General features: G+C 40.5%; 1 protein-coding gene across 1 annotated transcript in view; it reads right to left on the bottom strand.

Annotated features, from left to right (window-relative positions):
• GRM7 (glutamate metabotropic receptor 7) overlaps positions 1-17,709 on the bottom strand; it is an 884,992-nt gene that overhangs the window by 237,195 nt on the left and 630,088 nt on the right. The window contains exon 7 of the mRNA XM_052637554.1: positions 13,424-13,563. Within this exon, the coding sequence (XP_052493514.1) occupies positions 13,424-13,563 (140 nt within the window). The remainder of the gene's footprint in view (positions 1-13,423; positions 13,564-17,709) is intronic.

The raw sequence follows: 17,709 nt of genomic DNA, 5'->3' as shown, positions 1-17,709 counted from the left end.
ATGATTTCAGGGCAATTTCAAAGAACCACTTACCTTTCCCATGCATATCCATCACGTGTTAAAGCTCGCTTCCACGGTGTGATTTCAAATGGAAGACATCATGTTCCCTGCTAAGATAAAGACCTTCGTGTCCCATTCAGTTACTGTGAAGGCTCTGTTATACTACTGCCACATGATAAATCAAGAATGCCTTTGTTATTTATGAGAAGTTTTGCCTTCTTGGTATTTTCCCACTGCATCTTTTCTGTCTTTCTTGCTCTCTGCTTGTTATTTCTTCTTCACTGTCATAGCTAAAAGGACTGTTAAGTAGGGAAATGAAAACACCCCCTACATCGATGAGTGGATGACTGTTTGTTCAGGAGGTTGTAAGGAATGAGCACTTATTGACCAGAGAGCTTGTCTGAATAGCGGGTAAGATGATTCTGAGACATGAGACAAAGGGTGTAGTGAGACAACTACTTCTTCCTAGGCTCCCCTCACCCCATTTTCCAAGGACAGAGATTTCTCTTTGGGCTCCATAATCAATCAAACGAGAGAGGGTAAATTTTGGGGTCAGAAGTTCACTGAAGCCACTTTTATTCTCAACAATGGGAAACTGGCTGTGCAGCTGTGTAAAGACCAGCCAGATCCTGTTTCCAGGCATGGGAAACACATTTATGAATTTGTCCAACTGAAGGCTGGGCAGGGGGTGGGGATGGGGGGGTGGTTGGGCGGGGGATGCTGCTTATTTAGATTTTAGGGGATTGTTTACTACTCTCAAGAATCTTCTGGAGAAGTTGTCTGTAGACAGGATCCTATCAAATTCAGGATATTTAAAGATGGCATGAGCAAAACATCCCTAGGAATGGCAGGGCTCACCTGGGAACACTGGGGATGGGGGCCTTCCAGGTGCAGTAACCAGAAAAATGAATTCTCTTAGGTGAAGGCCTCTACTTACAACAGACAATGTAATGTAAATGGGAAGGCTGTAATAGCATCGATTATGGGGTTGGCTTGCTTAAGTAACTGGAGTAGTTTAGGATGACATGTGCTCAGTGGTTGTGCTATTTTGGTTCTGAAGGGTGGGGGACAGTAGAAAAGGGAGAGAAGTTTCACTTTTCATTATGGCTCAAGACTTTGGAACAAGAATGAACCTTGATGGTGGGGGAAAATGATGCCACCAAGTAGCCCACCACAATGCGTCCCAGACCTCCATCTAGGGTGGCTCTGAACGCAGATGGTTTATCAGAGACTAAAGGATTCTAACTCTGTCTACCTCCTCAGAGCAGATTGCCTGTAACTACCCAGCTTAAAAGAATCAAGGAAAGTAAAACTGTCTATGCTAATGCGATTTTACAAACTAAGAAATTCTTATTCAGGACGATAAAAGTTACAAATATGTATTTTTTAAGGTTTGTTTTAGGAATTTCCTGAAAATCCATCCATATATTACTCCAAAATTTCCATCAGGGTAAATAGCTCATTTTCAGGACCAATTATCACTCAATTGGGATATATTCTCTCATCAAACAAGAGTTTACACTAAAAGGCTTGCTTTAAAACCCTCCTCGCTGGATCTAATACAAAACTAAAATATCTTGGACTTTGCCCAATTCTGATCAAACTTCCCCCAATGAAAGAAGTGCCTTATTCCAGACCCCAAATTTCAAAAGTATCTGCACTTGACCTCCCTCTCCTGAGACTCTATCAAGACTTTGAAGATGGTGGCCCCCTTACTGAATAAACTACAAACTCAACTTTGCATTATCAATAGACAACTTTGGTAGCCATGTCAGGGAGTCAGCAGTCAACAGCTTCCAAATTCCAGGCTATTTACTATGATGTTCTACTGTTCCCTGACCTTTAATACAGACCAGTGAAGGTCAGAACAAGTTATACATCCAAGAGTGGAATTTCTAGTTCATACAGCAATTTTATGTTTAACTGTTTCAGTTTTATAGAACTGCCAATCTATTCTCCTTCTCTGCATTTCTGCTTTGTCATTTAGAGAAATAATGCAATGAAAGCAAAATGCTGAGGATTGTGGAGGCTGAACTAGGACAAGGCTGGAGGTTTAGCTAAGCCTCCTATGGTGTTGTTTACTCTTTTGTTCCTCTTCAATCCTGACTCCTCACTTGAGACGGATTATATCTGCTTATCATTAATTTAGGGTTCTTAATTCAGGGTTCTTCTCTAGGCTTTTCTAGGTCTATGATTAGAACTTTTATCAAACAGATTAGCTCAATTAGATACTACGTGTTAGTAGCTCAGTCGTGTCCTACTCTTTGCAACCCCGTGGACTGTAGCATGCCAGACTCCTCTGACCATGGAATTTTCCAGGCAAGAATACTGGGGAGGGTTGCCATTCCCTTCTCCAGGAGATCTTCCCAATCCAGGTATAGAATACTGGTCTCCTGCACTGCAGACAGATCTTTTTTACTATCTGAGCCACCAAGGAAGTCAAGATAGATACTAAATATGCTTAAGAAAATCTCATACAAATCTCATCTGTTTACACAACTACATTATCTATTTTAGATAGGCTTAACAATACATTTATAACATGGGGAATACAGGCAACATTTTTAATGACTGTAATTATAAAGTAACATTTCACTGCACAAAAATATTTAATTTAAATATGACAATGATAGAGGTATATTGAAATTAAAGACAATAAAAATAAAAAAAGAATAATGAAAATGTGTTGCAAAGATCTGATTCACTGGACAAGACTCCAATGCTGCAAAAGATTAAAGGCAAAAGGAGAAGGGGCAGCAGTGATGGCTGGATGGCATTACCGACTCAATGAACATGAATATGAGCAAATTTTGGGAGACAGTGAGGGGCAGGGAAGCCTGGTATGCTGCACTCCATGGGGATCACAAAGAGTTGGACATGACTTAGTGGCTGAACGACAATATGGATTTTACAGATTTCATAGAAAAACAAAGTTAGGTAGTAAAGAACAGTACTTAGGCAAAATAATCTGCCCCCTTTACCTCTCTCCCCGACAAAGATTTCCATATCTTAATTTCTTAATTTATCAATATGTTACAGCAAAAGAGACTTTGCACATGGAACAGACTACAGACTAAAAATAAGAAGATTATTCTGGACTATCTGAATGAGCCAAGGATAATCACATTGGCCCCTGGAGTAGAGGAGGAAGGCAGAAGAGTCAGTGGGAGATACAACTATAGAGAGGAGGCAGGAAGCAGTGGAAGCATGAGAGGGACTCAAACTACCACTGCCAGCTTGGAAGATGGAGAAATGGATACCAGCCAATGCATCAAGGTGGCCTCAAGAAGCTAGGGTCAACCCATGGCTGACATCAAAGAAACAGAGATCTCGGTCCCACAACCAAAAAGAACTAAATACCGTCAAGGACCAGAACGAGCAGGACGCGTATTCTCTCCTAGAGTATCCAGAAACGACTCTGTTGACACCTGGATATTAGCCCAGTGGGATCCCTATGGGACCTGTGACCTTCAGAACTATAAGAAAAGAAAGGTGTGGTGTTTTATGCAGCCAAGTTTCTGGTAATTATTTGCAGCTGCAAGAAATATGACAAGAAGTATGACCATGAATCCCATATGCTTACTTATATCAGGAAGATTACAGCAATTCATTTTCAAAGTGTCCTTGTGAAGTAGCTGTTTTGCTTGGCTTGATTAGATTTTAAATATACAAGGGGCTGGAGTTCAAGGATAGCATATGATTTGCTTTAGCCACAAGTAGCTGAGAATGTAGGACTCAAACTTGGGCTTTCTGATGCTATCCCACTTTATAAGACTATCTCACAGCATGTTGAAAACATTTCTAATCTAATCCCTACATTTCCATTTTAACATCATCATGTCACCCTTTGATTTTTGGCTTCCCAGAGCAAATGGTTAGCGGGTACACAAGCTCATCTTTTCCCTTTTCTAATTTTGGATTGGCACTAGCAAGTGAGAATCCCTGTTATAATATCTGAGCTCTCCAAACTCATCCTTATTACTTCTTCTTTCAAATGTATTTTGCCTGAACTCAAAACACAGTAAGTAATGAAATTCAACAATTTCCCCACAGAACATAGTTGTACATTAATAAACAAAAGTGATGTGCTGAAACGCCTACAATGCAAACAAGAAATAATGGGGGTTCAAGCTTCTGTAATGCACATGCTTATGAAAATATATTGATAATTATAAATACTATGCATCTTCTAGACATTCATAGACAGAACACAATTATACACCATTGGTTACAAGAAGAAATGCTTATGACAAAGGGTGATCTCTGTTTCTTTCATTTTCGGTATTTCAGAATTTGCACAAATATATGTCTCCAAACAAAGGCACTGTCTTCATTAAAGCAGTTCTCTTTAGAAGGCTGTATTTACTGACCATTTTTTCAAAAAAGCTGTTACATTATTATGGCTGTTTTGAGTCACTGACGCTATTAGTATATTATTGTTGACTTTTGAAAAACAATTCCTAGAGATCATTTATAAAAAGTCAAGTATATGTGGAAACCAAGTTGAAATCTACTCGACATCTAGATTTAGTGAATGAAATGAGATGCCAATGGGCATAAGGAAATAGGTGAGGGAGCAGAGATCGGGGGAGGGGTATCAGGCAATGGGGGAGAGTGGGGTCTGTGGAAACACAGAGAAGTGGGAAGCCTTTGCTGAGATCCAATTAGCTATTATAGCATGGAATAAAGGCATATTACTGCCTGATCTGATTTTGAAAAGAAAAGCCGAAAATAAAGTTATCCTTGCAAAATTTCTTGATTCGTAAAATATTAGCAAGGAATTAAGTTTTTAAACACTCCTGCTCTTTGTATTCAGTTTGGGATCTCTAGTCTCAGGTTGCATCTCAACTGGAAAGCAGTACTACTGTACTGGGTTTGCACATGTCCTGTGTAAAATACCACAGATTCAGAGATATTGACACATGGAAATAACCCTTGGCCCTCCAGGGTCAGGGTAAATGCCATTTTGTCAGAGAGGCCATTCTTGTCCTGGTTCACAGACCAAGGATCTGGGCCCAGCCATTAGAGCCACGATCCTAAATCCTTTGCTGTTTGACTCTTCCTCCAACGAGACATTAAAAGCTAGATAGGTAGGTGGCGGGTGGAACCAGTTTCAGTGGTGTGATCATCAATTCACTTTCACTAACACAAATGTAGCCATTCACACTCTGACACAATCTCTCAAGAACAGTTATCCCACCCTGTGTTCTCAAATAGCCACAGGTAGGTTTCTGAAATGAAAACTCAATTGTATAGAACGGACTTGATGATTTGGGAGAATGGCACTGAAACATGTATACTATCATGGTAAGAAACGAATCACCAGTCTATGTTCGATACAGGATACAGGATGCTTGGGGCTGGTGCACGGGGATGATCCAGAGAGATGATATGGGGTGGGAGGTAGGAGGGGGGTTCAGGATTGGGAACTCATGTACACCTGTGGCGGATTCATGTCAATGTATGGCAAAGCCAATACAGTATCATAAAGTAAAATTAAAAAAAATTAAAAAAAATCAATTGGAAAAAATTAAAACCAATTCCTTCATTTCTTTTCATCCTCCCCACCCCCCACCCCCTATCATTCAGAGACTGAAAGAATCCATATGTACAATGTGAACTGGCTTACAGACCACATATACAATTCTTAAGAAACCTGTCTGGTGAACCAAGGTCTTAAGTGGATCCCTGAATTGTACAGAATTGCTGACTGCAGTAGATTCCTGGGTACATCTTCTCAGCCATTCATTTAATAGGCACTGGGGATTCTAAATAAAAAAATGACACCCTTATTCCTATGTAATTTATAATGTAACCCAACTGCTTGTCCGGTTATCCACTCATCTATTTCATACTGAACAATCATTTTATAAGCATCACACTAGGTGCAGGGGGATAAAGAAAACAAAATACAGTGGAGCACTGGAAACTGACATTTTCAACAGGTATGTGATAAACTAAAGATATTAAATTATTATTACTTTTGCTATTACAGCTAACATTTGTTGAATATTTACTGTGTGCCAGGCACTGTTTTAAGTTTTTTACATAGATTACTACATTTAATTCTAGCAATAACCTTATGAAATTGGTATTACTGTAATCCTCTACAGATCATAACTGGTGGAGCGAAGACTCAGTTCCCATTTAATCAGATCAGCTACAAAGCCTGTAGGCCTGGTTACTAATAACAAAACTATACATTATATGAGTCATTCATTATGATGATCAGTGGAGTAATTTCATAAAAACAGCCTTTAAACTGAAGTTAAAGAAGTACTAGATTTTGACAACTTACATATTTTTCTCTTTGGCAACATTACTTTGATTATGGCTATCCATTACCCCATATCTCATGTAATACTTTGTAAATTATAAGCATGATTAGACTTCTAAAACATTTTTACTGCTGCAATTATGAAACAATAGAGTGATTAGGAGTTTTATAGGCAGTATAAGTAAGTATTGATTTGGGAAGAGATAATTTGATTAAACAGTGATTGCCGCAATCAACCATACTTTTTGTCTTTAAATGCCAGTGAAAGACAAAATTCTAACTGGGGTGAAAGATTCAAACATTTAACAAAATTACAACTTTTAAAATTAATTTTTAATCACCTCAGTTTAATGAAATTTTAAAAATTCTGCTTAATAAGTGTAGACTGACATTTTATTTACCCCAGTTTGGGTGGATTAAAACAAAAACTTTTTTTTTTTTTTTTAATTGCTGTTGTAAAATAGTTGTAAGTAGAAAGTAAGACACTTAAGTTTCCTTCAGTTACTAATAAGGGAACAATTCAGAGAGCACTATAAATGGCTTCCAGGGCTTCCCGAGTGGCAGTAAAGAACCTGCCTGCCAATGCAGGAGACCTAAGAGACATAACAGATGCAGATTTGATCACTGGGTTGGAAAGATCCCCTGGAGGAGGGCATGACAACCCACTCCAGTACTCTTGCCTGGAGAATCCCATGGACAGAGGAGCCTGGCAGGATACAGTCCATTGGGTCACAAAGAGTTGGTGTGACTGAAGCGACTTAGCATGCACGCAAAGGTTTCCTAGGGCTCAAACGGTGTCGCCTCCAGCCTAGGTGCTCTAAGCTCTGCCTCCTTTTCCTTGGAGCTCCTGCTCTGCGGCCTCCAAAGGTCTGCCTGTGGCTCCTGAGAGGCACATCCGCTTCCTCTAAGAGGCGGTAGAGTCTCAGATTGGCTGATAGGCATCCAGTGGTTCATCCTAACTGGACAGTTTACTGCCCATCATCACTATGAACATGGGTGATGGGTTTAGGCTAAATCCAGTCTTGCCTCTGGATTTAGGAACTGTGCAAGGCAGACCACATGACTGAAGAGGAAGCTTGGGTGCTCTTCCCAGAGGGAAGAAGTGTGGCTGCTTGTCGCAGAAAATTTCTACCATTAAAGAGATCATATTAATCTTACCACGGTTTTATATATTAACAACAGTAACAAACACAAATGCTTGGTGAGTGTCAGGTAGTACGCTAGTAATTGTACAAAAAAATAATTAAAACATGGATTCTATCTTTTAGGAGATTTCAGTCCCTAGTTAGAAAGTAAATTTAATAGGGAACAAATTTCTTAAAAAGCCCCCACACGGCTCAGAAGATTATAAAGGTGGACTGCCCTGTAGAATGACTGACGACTAAGGAGCCAGTAAAGGTTAAGTGATATTTACTCAGTCTTCCATTTAAGAGTGTGTGCAGTTCACTGTAGGAAGTTGCCTATTAAGGGTAGTTCCTAAAAAAAAAAAAACTAACATTTTTGGATTTTAAAGAATTTCAGTAAATTAGAAAAATTTACATTGTAGGCATATCTAAATGTCCTACTAACTGTAAATAACCAAAAGATGACAGAAATTTTGTTTCTAAAATGCAAAATATATGTGGAGCTTATTCACATCATAAATGTATAGCTTTTATAACTCTCTACCTTTCATATTATGCCCTTCTCCCCAACGTATTTCCATCCTAGTTTCTACATAGTATTGCATTATTCATTCTAACACACTTTTTTCATCTCCATCTTGGGAACTATGACTTATCCTTCAAATTCCAGTTCAAATACATGTCAGTGTCTTAAATCAGCGCCTATCTAAACCCTGTAAATGTTGCAGAACGACACAGGGAGCGCAAGCCTAGTGCTCTGTGCCTCCCTAGAGGGGTGGGATGCAGTGGGAGATGCGATGGAGGTTTAGCATGGAGGGGACATACGTATACCTATGGCTGATTCATGTTGATGTATGACAGAAGCCAACACAAAGTTGGAAAGCAATTATCCTCCAATTAAAATTAATATATATTTTATTTAATATAAAATAAATAAATTTATCTAAATATATTTAATTTATATTAAATACATATATAAATATATATATATGGGTATATATATTTAAAGTGGAAATAAATAAAATGAACCCTGAGATGGAGTATATCTATTACAGAGCCCTGATCCTATCCTGGGAACTCCAAGCGCAGGGACATGTCCCCTTGTTTCTCCCAACATCTCCAGTAGTTCCATCCTTCCTGACACCCTGCAGGTAAGCAATGGATATTTACTGCATTATTCCCTTGCCTGTTTCTCTGCCAGGAATAACATTTTCCAGAACCTCTGCATGGTACTACACAAACCTGAGGCAAAAAGCAGAGTTCTTTCTGTAGGGGTGGCAAGTGGGAGAATGAATGGCTTTCTTCCTAATGACTTCCTTCTGATGAACTCTTGTTGGGGAAAGTGAAAGTGAAGTCGCTCAGTTGTGTCTGACTCTTTGCGACCCCATGGACTGTAGCCTACCAGGCACCTCAGTCCATGGAATTTTCCAGGTAAGAGTACTGGAGTGGGATGCCAGTTGGAGAAGAAACATTCAAATAGCAAATCCTGCAGTCATCTGTTGGCCCAAAAAGAAGCAGGGCCTAGAGCTATTACTCCAGCAGTGAGGACTCAGGGTCGCATTCTGTAACAGACTGGGCGCTCTCAGACACCGAAATTCCAGAGGATCGGATACAGAATTCCAAGCAGTCTGGTCTATAACCCTGGGATCATGAGACCTTAAAACGTTCACCTTCTAGCTAAGAAATGTATTTGCAATTACTGACCACAGAGAAAGCTGTCCTGAAAACTCCATTTCCTTGAGATGATCTCACTGGGGGCTGAAACAGTACTCCATAGTCTTTCTAAATGATAAGCATACATGTTACTTAAAATACTTGTTTTATCTCATTGACTAGGAGCAAGAAAACCTACCAAACTAAGTTTGCGGAAAGTCCACTCTCACAAAACTTGGAGGTGAATCAGAATAATTAGAGCAGAAGTAACATCGTGAGCAGGATGACCCTGGATGGACAGGGCATGCACCACTGGACAGACTAGCAGCTGCGGCCTGGGTCTCCAGTTGAGATGGGTGGAGTACCCTCTGGGGACTGCATGTAAGTATTTTCTTCGTGATTCCAATTAGATTTTACAGTATCTTAAGCAGTCTATAAAAGACATCAACAGGGTAACCTCTTTGCAAGGCCAGTTATCTCAGTGGTCACCCTCTGAATTAACTCAGCCTTTCAGGGGGTCTAAAAACAGTCCTGCCACTGGCTCAGCCATTCATAATTTTAAGGTGCATGCTATAGCAAGCATCACTCACTGGGTTCAGCTGAGGAATCGTGGTCCTGTCTGCTCTTCCTACCACAACCTCTCAGCATGACAAGGAAGAATCAAAGCTGTTCCTATTTAGTGCTAAATCAAGCATATATGCCTGTCTAGCATCCATAAACAAAAATAAAAATTCAAAGAATACAGCTTGGCCCAACTTTCCAGGCAAATGAGACAGACTCTTTTAATTTGGGTGTTATTTGGAGTAGTTGGATTGGAATTGTGACACTTCCTATGAGGTTTTCAAGGCCTTGGGTTCTCTGCTATTACATTTTCTCTCTTTCTCTAATGCATTTCAAGGCCATTTATAGGTTAACAACTTGCTATTTTTTTTTTTAAATAACTATAGCCCAAAACTCTTTTCTGAGCTTCAGACTTATAGTCATTTCATTTTGGTCCTCATGGAATTGGAAAGACTCAATCAGGGTTCTCAATTTTCCCCTCCTGTTCCAAGCTGTCTCCCTACTCTCTTGTTAGAGCACCCACAGGGTTCTTCAAGCTATAAACCTGGGATTCACTCTCAATTATTTTTCTCCAATCCCAGTATTACTCTTCCTTTACCTCCAGTACTAAATCCCAATTGTTATTCTTCCTGTAAGATATATATATATATATATATATATATATGCAATTACAGCTGTATATGCATATATATATAGTACACATATAAATGTTTCCACTCATTTCATGTATCTCTGCTAGTACCACATTCTGTAAGCCAGTGGTTCTCCAAGTACTATCAGCACAGCACAGGTACTCCTTCCAAAGACAAATATTTGGGCCTCCTTGCACTCCCAGATGTCCTGAATCAGAATCCCTGGGACTGGGCCCAGCAGATGTGTTTCTACAAGCCCTCCAAATGGTTTCCGCTGCACACGGAAGTAGAGAACCCCTTCACTAAGCCACCCTACTTTAGCTCCACAACTGCAGTGTAGTCTTCATTAGTCTTTCTACTCCCATGCTGGCCCTTTACTATTCAACACCTTCTCAGTAGACAAAGCAATATTTTATTCCTAATTCTGAGCCAGCCACTCCTTTTTTAAATATTTTGTCATGGTTTTTAAATGCACTCAGAGTAGAATCTTTAAAATATTTATCACGGTCTACAAGGGACGGCTCTGGCTCTTACCTACTGCCCTAACTTCTCTCATCCCTCCTCCCCATCCTCTCCCTTAGCTACACCATTGCTGTGTCTACTTCTGACCTGCTTCGTGGATCACTCATTCTCTCCCCGTCGTCTGCTCCTCATCTGCAAGGCCTCTCTTCACCTCTCATTCTTTTTCCTGCCATGCCTCTTACCACACTTTGGAATTATCACAGTCATATCTCTTGTTTACCACGTAATGCTCTTCAAGATCTTCAATTATGTACAAACAAGAACTATGTTTGTCTTGATTTCCATTATGCACCCGCTGCCTTGTACAATGCTGATTGCACGACAGGTACTTAAAAATACAAAAAAAAAAAAAAAAAAAAACAACCAACAAAAAAACAAAGGCTTCTTGAATGGCTGATAAACACAATTTGTATTAAAATACAAACCAAAGAACACCCTTGAACAGATATAAGCAGAACCAGGTGGGACAATGTGCAAAGGAGGTAAATGGCCTATTATGGCTTGACCAACACATCTCACGCACAATCCTCTCTTTTAAAAACCATGACCCAAGGGGTACGGGCCCCAAGACGTCTAGTCTGTGTTTTATGCTCAAAACCCCCATACTCAATCGTTTCCAAAGTGCCTAAGATCTATACCAGTAAAGGCTAAAGGCATAATTTCCAGGTTTGGAAGAGACATTAGAAGGACTTGCCTGGGACAGAGCCTGTAATGGTTCATTTTACGTGTCAGCCTGAATGGCTATGGGTGCCCTGGTATGTGGTTACACACAGCGAGAGTGTTCCTGGCTGAGATGCACATTTGAATTGTTAATTGATTCAAGCAGATTGTCCTCCCCAATGTGTGTGTGCCTTAAACAACCTGTTGAAGAGCTGAACAGAACTGAAAGCCTGAGCCTGAGAGAACCCTCTTTCTGTCTATCTTTGATCTGGGACATCAGTCTTCTGCTGCCTTTGAACTCAGACTGGATCTTAAGCCATTGAGTCTTCTGGATCTCTGGCTTGGCAATTGCACATCTTTGGACCTCTCAGCATTTATGATAAATGTGAGCCACTTTCTACAACGTATCTATTTATAACTGACCTATCCTGCGGCACTATCCTATTGGTTGCTTCTCTGGGGAACTCATAGTAATACAGGGCTCCTAAGACAATCATGCATTATATATATTACTATTTCAAAGTATATCTCTGGAACTAAGAAGCCCTACCTGATTCATAATCCCAATCCAATGTGCTTGTCCACAGCATCCCAGGTGAACATTATATGTGAGCTCAAGGCCACATCGAGGGATCTGCTGTAGAACTTCTTGAAGTACAACCCCCCAGTCGACACATCTCAGAAAAAGAGGCCCTACAGCATCCCTGCCACAGCCCTCAGGCTCCAGGACCCCAGCCACCAGGCTTGGACCTGAACAGTTCACATCCTATCCCAGGAGGGGAGAAAGAGGAGCTGTACTGGGCCCAGCTAGGGTGGAAGGATCCTGGCCCAAGTGTTCGTTATTCCGCAGGAAGACAAGCATATTCACTTAGACTAAACATTAATTTCAAATAGGGCATTATAAGTATTACTAGAAGCACATTATTGAGTGTTGAACCCAAAATAGTAAGAAATTAAAACACAAATAAATAAAAAAGGGGCTGAAGAGTTGTCAGTTAATACCTAGGCAGGCATATTTCAAACTTCGGAAGAATAAAAATGCTAACCGGACAAGGCCACCCCATGACTATAGGAAAACAAGACAAAGCAAGGCCACTCAGCCATCATGTGTGAAACTAGATACACAGGACACTCTGCCACTACAAAAAATATCTAGACATCTCCCTTTTCCAGTTCACATGAGGTCTGACTGTTTCTTTGTTAGTGACCACTCTTGCCCAGCTCTTATCCTCCCATCTCCTAGTTCAAAATCACCACGACACCCAATCATTATATTGGTCTGTACTTCCTAAGAATGGCCCAACCCAAAACTGGTCCCTGCTTCCCAAAACCTCCTTAGAATTCCCAACTCAACGAATCTCACCCTGGAGAGAAGTGCTGGCAGGGGTCTGTTTTCCATGTAGTGAGGTAAATAAACCTTACTGTGTTTGACTACAAGTGAGTTCTTGATGGGCTGTGCCTGGTGGACTCTGACATAACCTTGCACAAAGAACTGGTTACTCACTCAAGGTCATGCTTTACAGAATGAAAGAGAGGTTATGGAAATTAACCAACACTGATATTACCCAGAGAACCTCAGTGTAAGTCAAAGTGACTCAGTAAAATGAATTAAAAGAAAAAAAAAATCAATGAGCAAATAAAGGAAGGGAGGGAGGAAGGAGGAAAAACAATTTGAGCATGAGAAAGATCTCATGAAAGTATTGAAGTATTAGCTGGTACCTTGTTGGTTAAGCAACTCGAGCCTCAGTTTAAATGAGATGATTCACAGATTTGCCCAGTTCACAGTCAGGCGCGAACTCCACACACATGCCCATCACCGCTATCATCACCAATGCTCTCACTGTTGTATTAATATGGTTATCAGTCCCTACTGATGCTCTTAACAAGCTGCAAGTGCACTTGCAGATACTCATAAACATATCTGCCTCATGGAGCATATTAAAAACCTGCTCACTCATTTCACAAGCGAAGGAAGGGGGACCAGCAAAACTCACGTTGAGCTGCAGTTCATCTGTCCACTGTCCGATCAGTCGGTAGCCGGGGTTGGAGGTGTTCGTAGTCTGATACTGGAAGATGTCGTAACGTCCAGGGGCATCCCCATTCTTGTTAAACATGACTGGGGTGCCCGCGCTACCTGGGGAAGACAAGACAATGACAGATTTTATAGTTAAACCAGATTCCGTCGATCTCTTGTGCCCTGGAGAATAGTCTGAAGACCTGGTGATGAGCAAGGTAGCCGAGAGGTAGCCCTGTTGTTTAATAGGTTCCCCCAACATGCTCCCTGAAACTCCTGGACAAGTCATCACTATGCTCTGTGAATGCTCAGTAGAGAAGGTGGGAAGACAATTTGTTTCCCCCTTTGAACAGCTCAATTCTTTAATATCTTAAAGTATTTTATTCTACTTTGTCTTCTCTTGTAAGGAATAAAAATTAAATGTATTATTTTTCAGAGAAAATCTTAAGCTTTACTGTTGTTACTATTATTATTTTAGTTTTTACCAAACACTAAATTGTGCTCAATAAAGAATCAAGACATAATAAATATATTTTTAAAACGAAATACAAGAGAAGTGAAAAACAAGCTCAAAAATTCACTTAAATACATAGTTGAATACTGATTGCATTTAAAAGTATTTTTGGCTGATTATTTCTAATTGGCTTTAAACGATAAGCAGGCTGAAATGCTTAGCAGTTTGCCTGGTGAATGCTTAACAAACAATGGATTCCTTCTCAATTTTCTATTTGGGTCTTATTTAAAATGTCTATCCTGAGACTGAAAACAATTTTTGGAACAATTAGATAATGAAGCCAATTTCAAAAGACTAATGCATTGTTTTGAAAAAATATATAACTTGAAAGTTGGATATGAGTGAAAAGTTCCTTAATATTAACCATATGGAACAAAAGGCAAACCATACAGAAAGTATAAAAGATGTTGAAAAGATATATAACTTGAAAGTTGGATATGAGTGAAAAGTTCCTTAATATTAACCATATGGATCAAAAGGCAAACCATATACAAGTATAAAAGATGTGAATTTTAGTTATTAGCAACAGTTACAGAAGAATCACCAGAAGTTTATAACTGAGCACTATTTCTCTCATGATCTCTGAGAAATAGGAAAAATATCACTGGCTTCAGGGTATGTGACTACTGTCTGCTCTGCCTATAAGTTAACACATGATCCATATTTCTAACAGAAAACAGTGCTCTATTTCCTGCTGTTTACAAGGAAGTTCATAGATCAATTACAGGCTGAAACAGAGTCACTGAGAACATTTTGCTATTTTTAGGGGGAGGGGCAAAGTAAATCTTAGGTAAAGAGATGAAGCACTTTCGATAATTCTCATTAAAAAATTTAAGATGTTGATGGTGGCAGAGCTTTCCATCTGGCTAGTAGTCATTAGCTTCTACAGAATTTGGGCCAACTTGGTATTTGAATTAATGACATGGATGAAAGAACTAAGGCGTGCTAACTGAAAAGGAGAGAGAATGCTTGATACTGTAAGAAAGGATGCCTTCTTCAGGAAGGGCTTCCCAGGTGGTGCAATGGTAAAGAATCCACCTGCCAATGAAAGAGATGTAAGAGGCTTGGGTGCAATCTCTGAGTCAGGAAGATCCCCTGGCTTAGGAAATGGCAACCCACTGCAGTATTCTTGCCTGGAGAATCCCATGGACAGAGGAGCCTAGAAGACTATGGGATTGCAAAGAGTCGGACACACACACTTCAGGAAGCAAGCATGATGCTGAGAGTGATCCCACACAAACGATCAATCACAAAGTGTGCACACACACTTCAGGAAGCAAGCATGATGCTGAGAGTGGTCCCACACAAACGATCAATCAACACAGCAATGAAGTTTAAAAAAGGGTCCAGAAAGTAGGACAATATGCTCGGTGACAAGAGGTATACAGAACTGCAATCTGGGACTGACAGTTACTCCTACTAGAAGAGATGCTCCAGCTTGTAGACAGGGTACAGAGGCAACTAGAAGGAACTCTACACTATCCGACAAGTGTCAGGCACAGACTTTTATGACGCTTCCGCCTATTAAAAAAAAATCAGAGCTTGTGACAGGACATATAATTGTCCCCTAGGCAGGTCCAAGTTCTAACCCCTAGAACCTGTGAATGTCACCATACCTGGCAATGAGATCTTGTAGGTGTGATTACATGAAGGATCAGGAGATGGGAGGGATTAACCTAGATAATCTGGGTGGGCCCAGTCTAATCACAGTGGCCCTTATAAGTAAAGCAGCAGGAGTCAAAAGAGAAAGGAGGTGTGAGGATGAGACAAGAGGTTGGGAGGATGCAAGGAAGGACTCCTGAGTCCAGGAGAGCAGGTGGACTTTAGAAGCTAGCAAAACCAAAGGACCAGATACTCAGAGCCTCTAAAAGGATCCAGCCCTGTCTTCACCATAACTGAAGTTCAGCGGGACCTGTATCAGACTTCCAAACTACAGAACTGTAAGGCAATAAACATGTGCCATTTAAGCTGTTAATACCAAATATATGTCTTGAGTTTGAGCACACTCTGGGAGATGGTGAAGGACAGGGAAGCATGGCATGCTGCGGAACATGGGGTCACAAAGAGTTGAACACGAGACTGGACAAGTACAATCAAATATATGGTAGGTTTTTACTGGTAGCAATAGGAAACCAATATAGACCTGGAGGACACAGAACAATAAACTTCCTAACTTTACAGGCGAGGAAGGCTACTTTAGGTTCAGAGAGGGCAAGTCACTTGCCCCAGGTCCACTCAGCTCATTAAACTAGAAGAGTACACAACAACTGGCCTTGGACTCCACTAGGCAGGCTGCAAATCCCAGGTCTAATACCTCCTATATGTGTGACTTGAATCAAGTTATTCAGACTCCCTCTACTTCTTATTGTAAGTAATAACACTTTTGCCCACCAGGCTCCTGAGTCCATGGGATTCTCCAGGCAAGAATACTGGAGTGGGTTGCCATTTCCTTCTCCAGGGGATCTTCCCAACCCAGGGATTGAACCTGGGTCTCCCACATTGGAGGCAGACGCTTTAACCTCTGAACCACCAGGGAAGCCCTCAAGAGGTGAGAGAGAATTAAATGTAATAATGTACAGAAGGTGCTTAATCTTATGCCCTAAATGCTCAACAGATGGTCATTTTTTAAAAATAGCTTTCACTTTTATTATCATTTACTTTGCTGAAATGCATACAAACATGTGACTAATAATCTTTTGTGTGTGTATATATATGTGTGTGTGTGTGTGTGTGTGTGTGTGTGTGTGTGTGTGTGTGTGTGTATGTATTTGGCTACTCTGGGTCTTAGCTGTGGCGCGGGGGATCTTCTATCTTTGCTGTGGTATGTGGAATCTTTTAGTTGCAGACCATGGGATCTAGTTCCCTGACCAGGGATTGAACCTGGGCCCCCTGTACTGGGAGCATGCAGTCTTAGCCACTGGACCACCGGGGAAGTCCTCCCAGACTAGTCACTTTTCCCAATGCATCAAAGTTGTCTCTTCTAACTGGTATTTAATGTAAATTTCTCCATTGGTGTAAACATTAAAAAAAAATCTTCCAAACAGAAGGCTAGAATCCATTATGGGAATGGGCATTCAGCTATGAGTAACACTGATTTGGCCAATAACTTGAATCCGTGGCTGAACCTGTGTGTGGCCAAGGGCTCCATTTCAACGTGTTTCTTCTCTGCTTCACCTAGACACTATCCCCACAGTCCACAGAGATACCCCCAATCTCTCTCTGTGTAGGAATCAATAGAAGTCTTTCTTATTATTTTTCAGAAAGACATTACCATTCAGATACAGCTCTTTTCTTTCACATTGGATACTAGGATTCATGTTGTGCTTTGCTATAATTCTGCAGCTTCTACTCATTAAATAATAGGATGGGAGCTTTTCAGAGTCTGTGAGAGGACAGAGGAAGAATATCAGAGGCCTGGGGGTCCAAAGGATCTCAGCCTACCCAGTAAATATTCATGAGAAAGGTACAGACTGCCTCATCTCTCTCCCTCCTTACAATCCTTTTGAGGAGAAATTATTCTTGTAGTGCCCTTTCCATGCTCATTAAAGATCATTCTTAAAAAATATATAAGGCAGAAGAGCTGAATATGTTGCCTAAGTGATGTGTAATGTATGGTGTAGCTCTGACCTTTTTGATGGATTCTACAATGCAACTGGCTTTTTTTTTTTACAGTCCCCCCTCACCCTGCCCTCTCACACACAAAACTCTTTTTTAACATCACCCCCTGACTTCTTGAAAGAGAAAAAAGGGGA

Source organism: Budorcas taxicolor, chromosome 1, assembly GCF_023091745.1.
Source record: "Budorcas taxicolor isolate Tak-1 chromosome 1, Takin1.1, whole genome shotgun sequence".
Lineage (NCBI taxonomy): Eukaryota > Metazoa > Chordata > Mammalia > Artiodactyla > Bovidae > Budorcas > Budorcas taxicolor.
The sequence above is the reverse complement of the archived record's forward strand: the minus strand, read 5'-3'. Positions and strand labels throughout refer to the sequence as shown.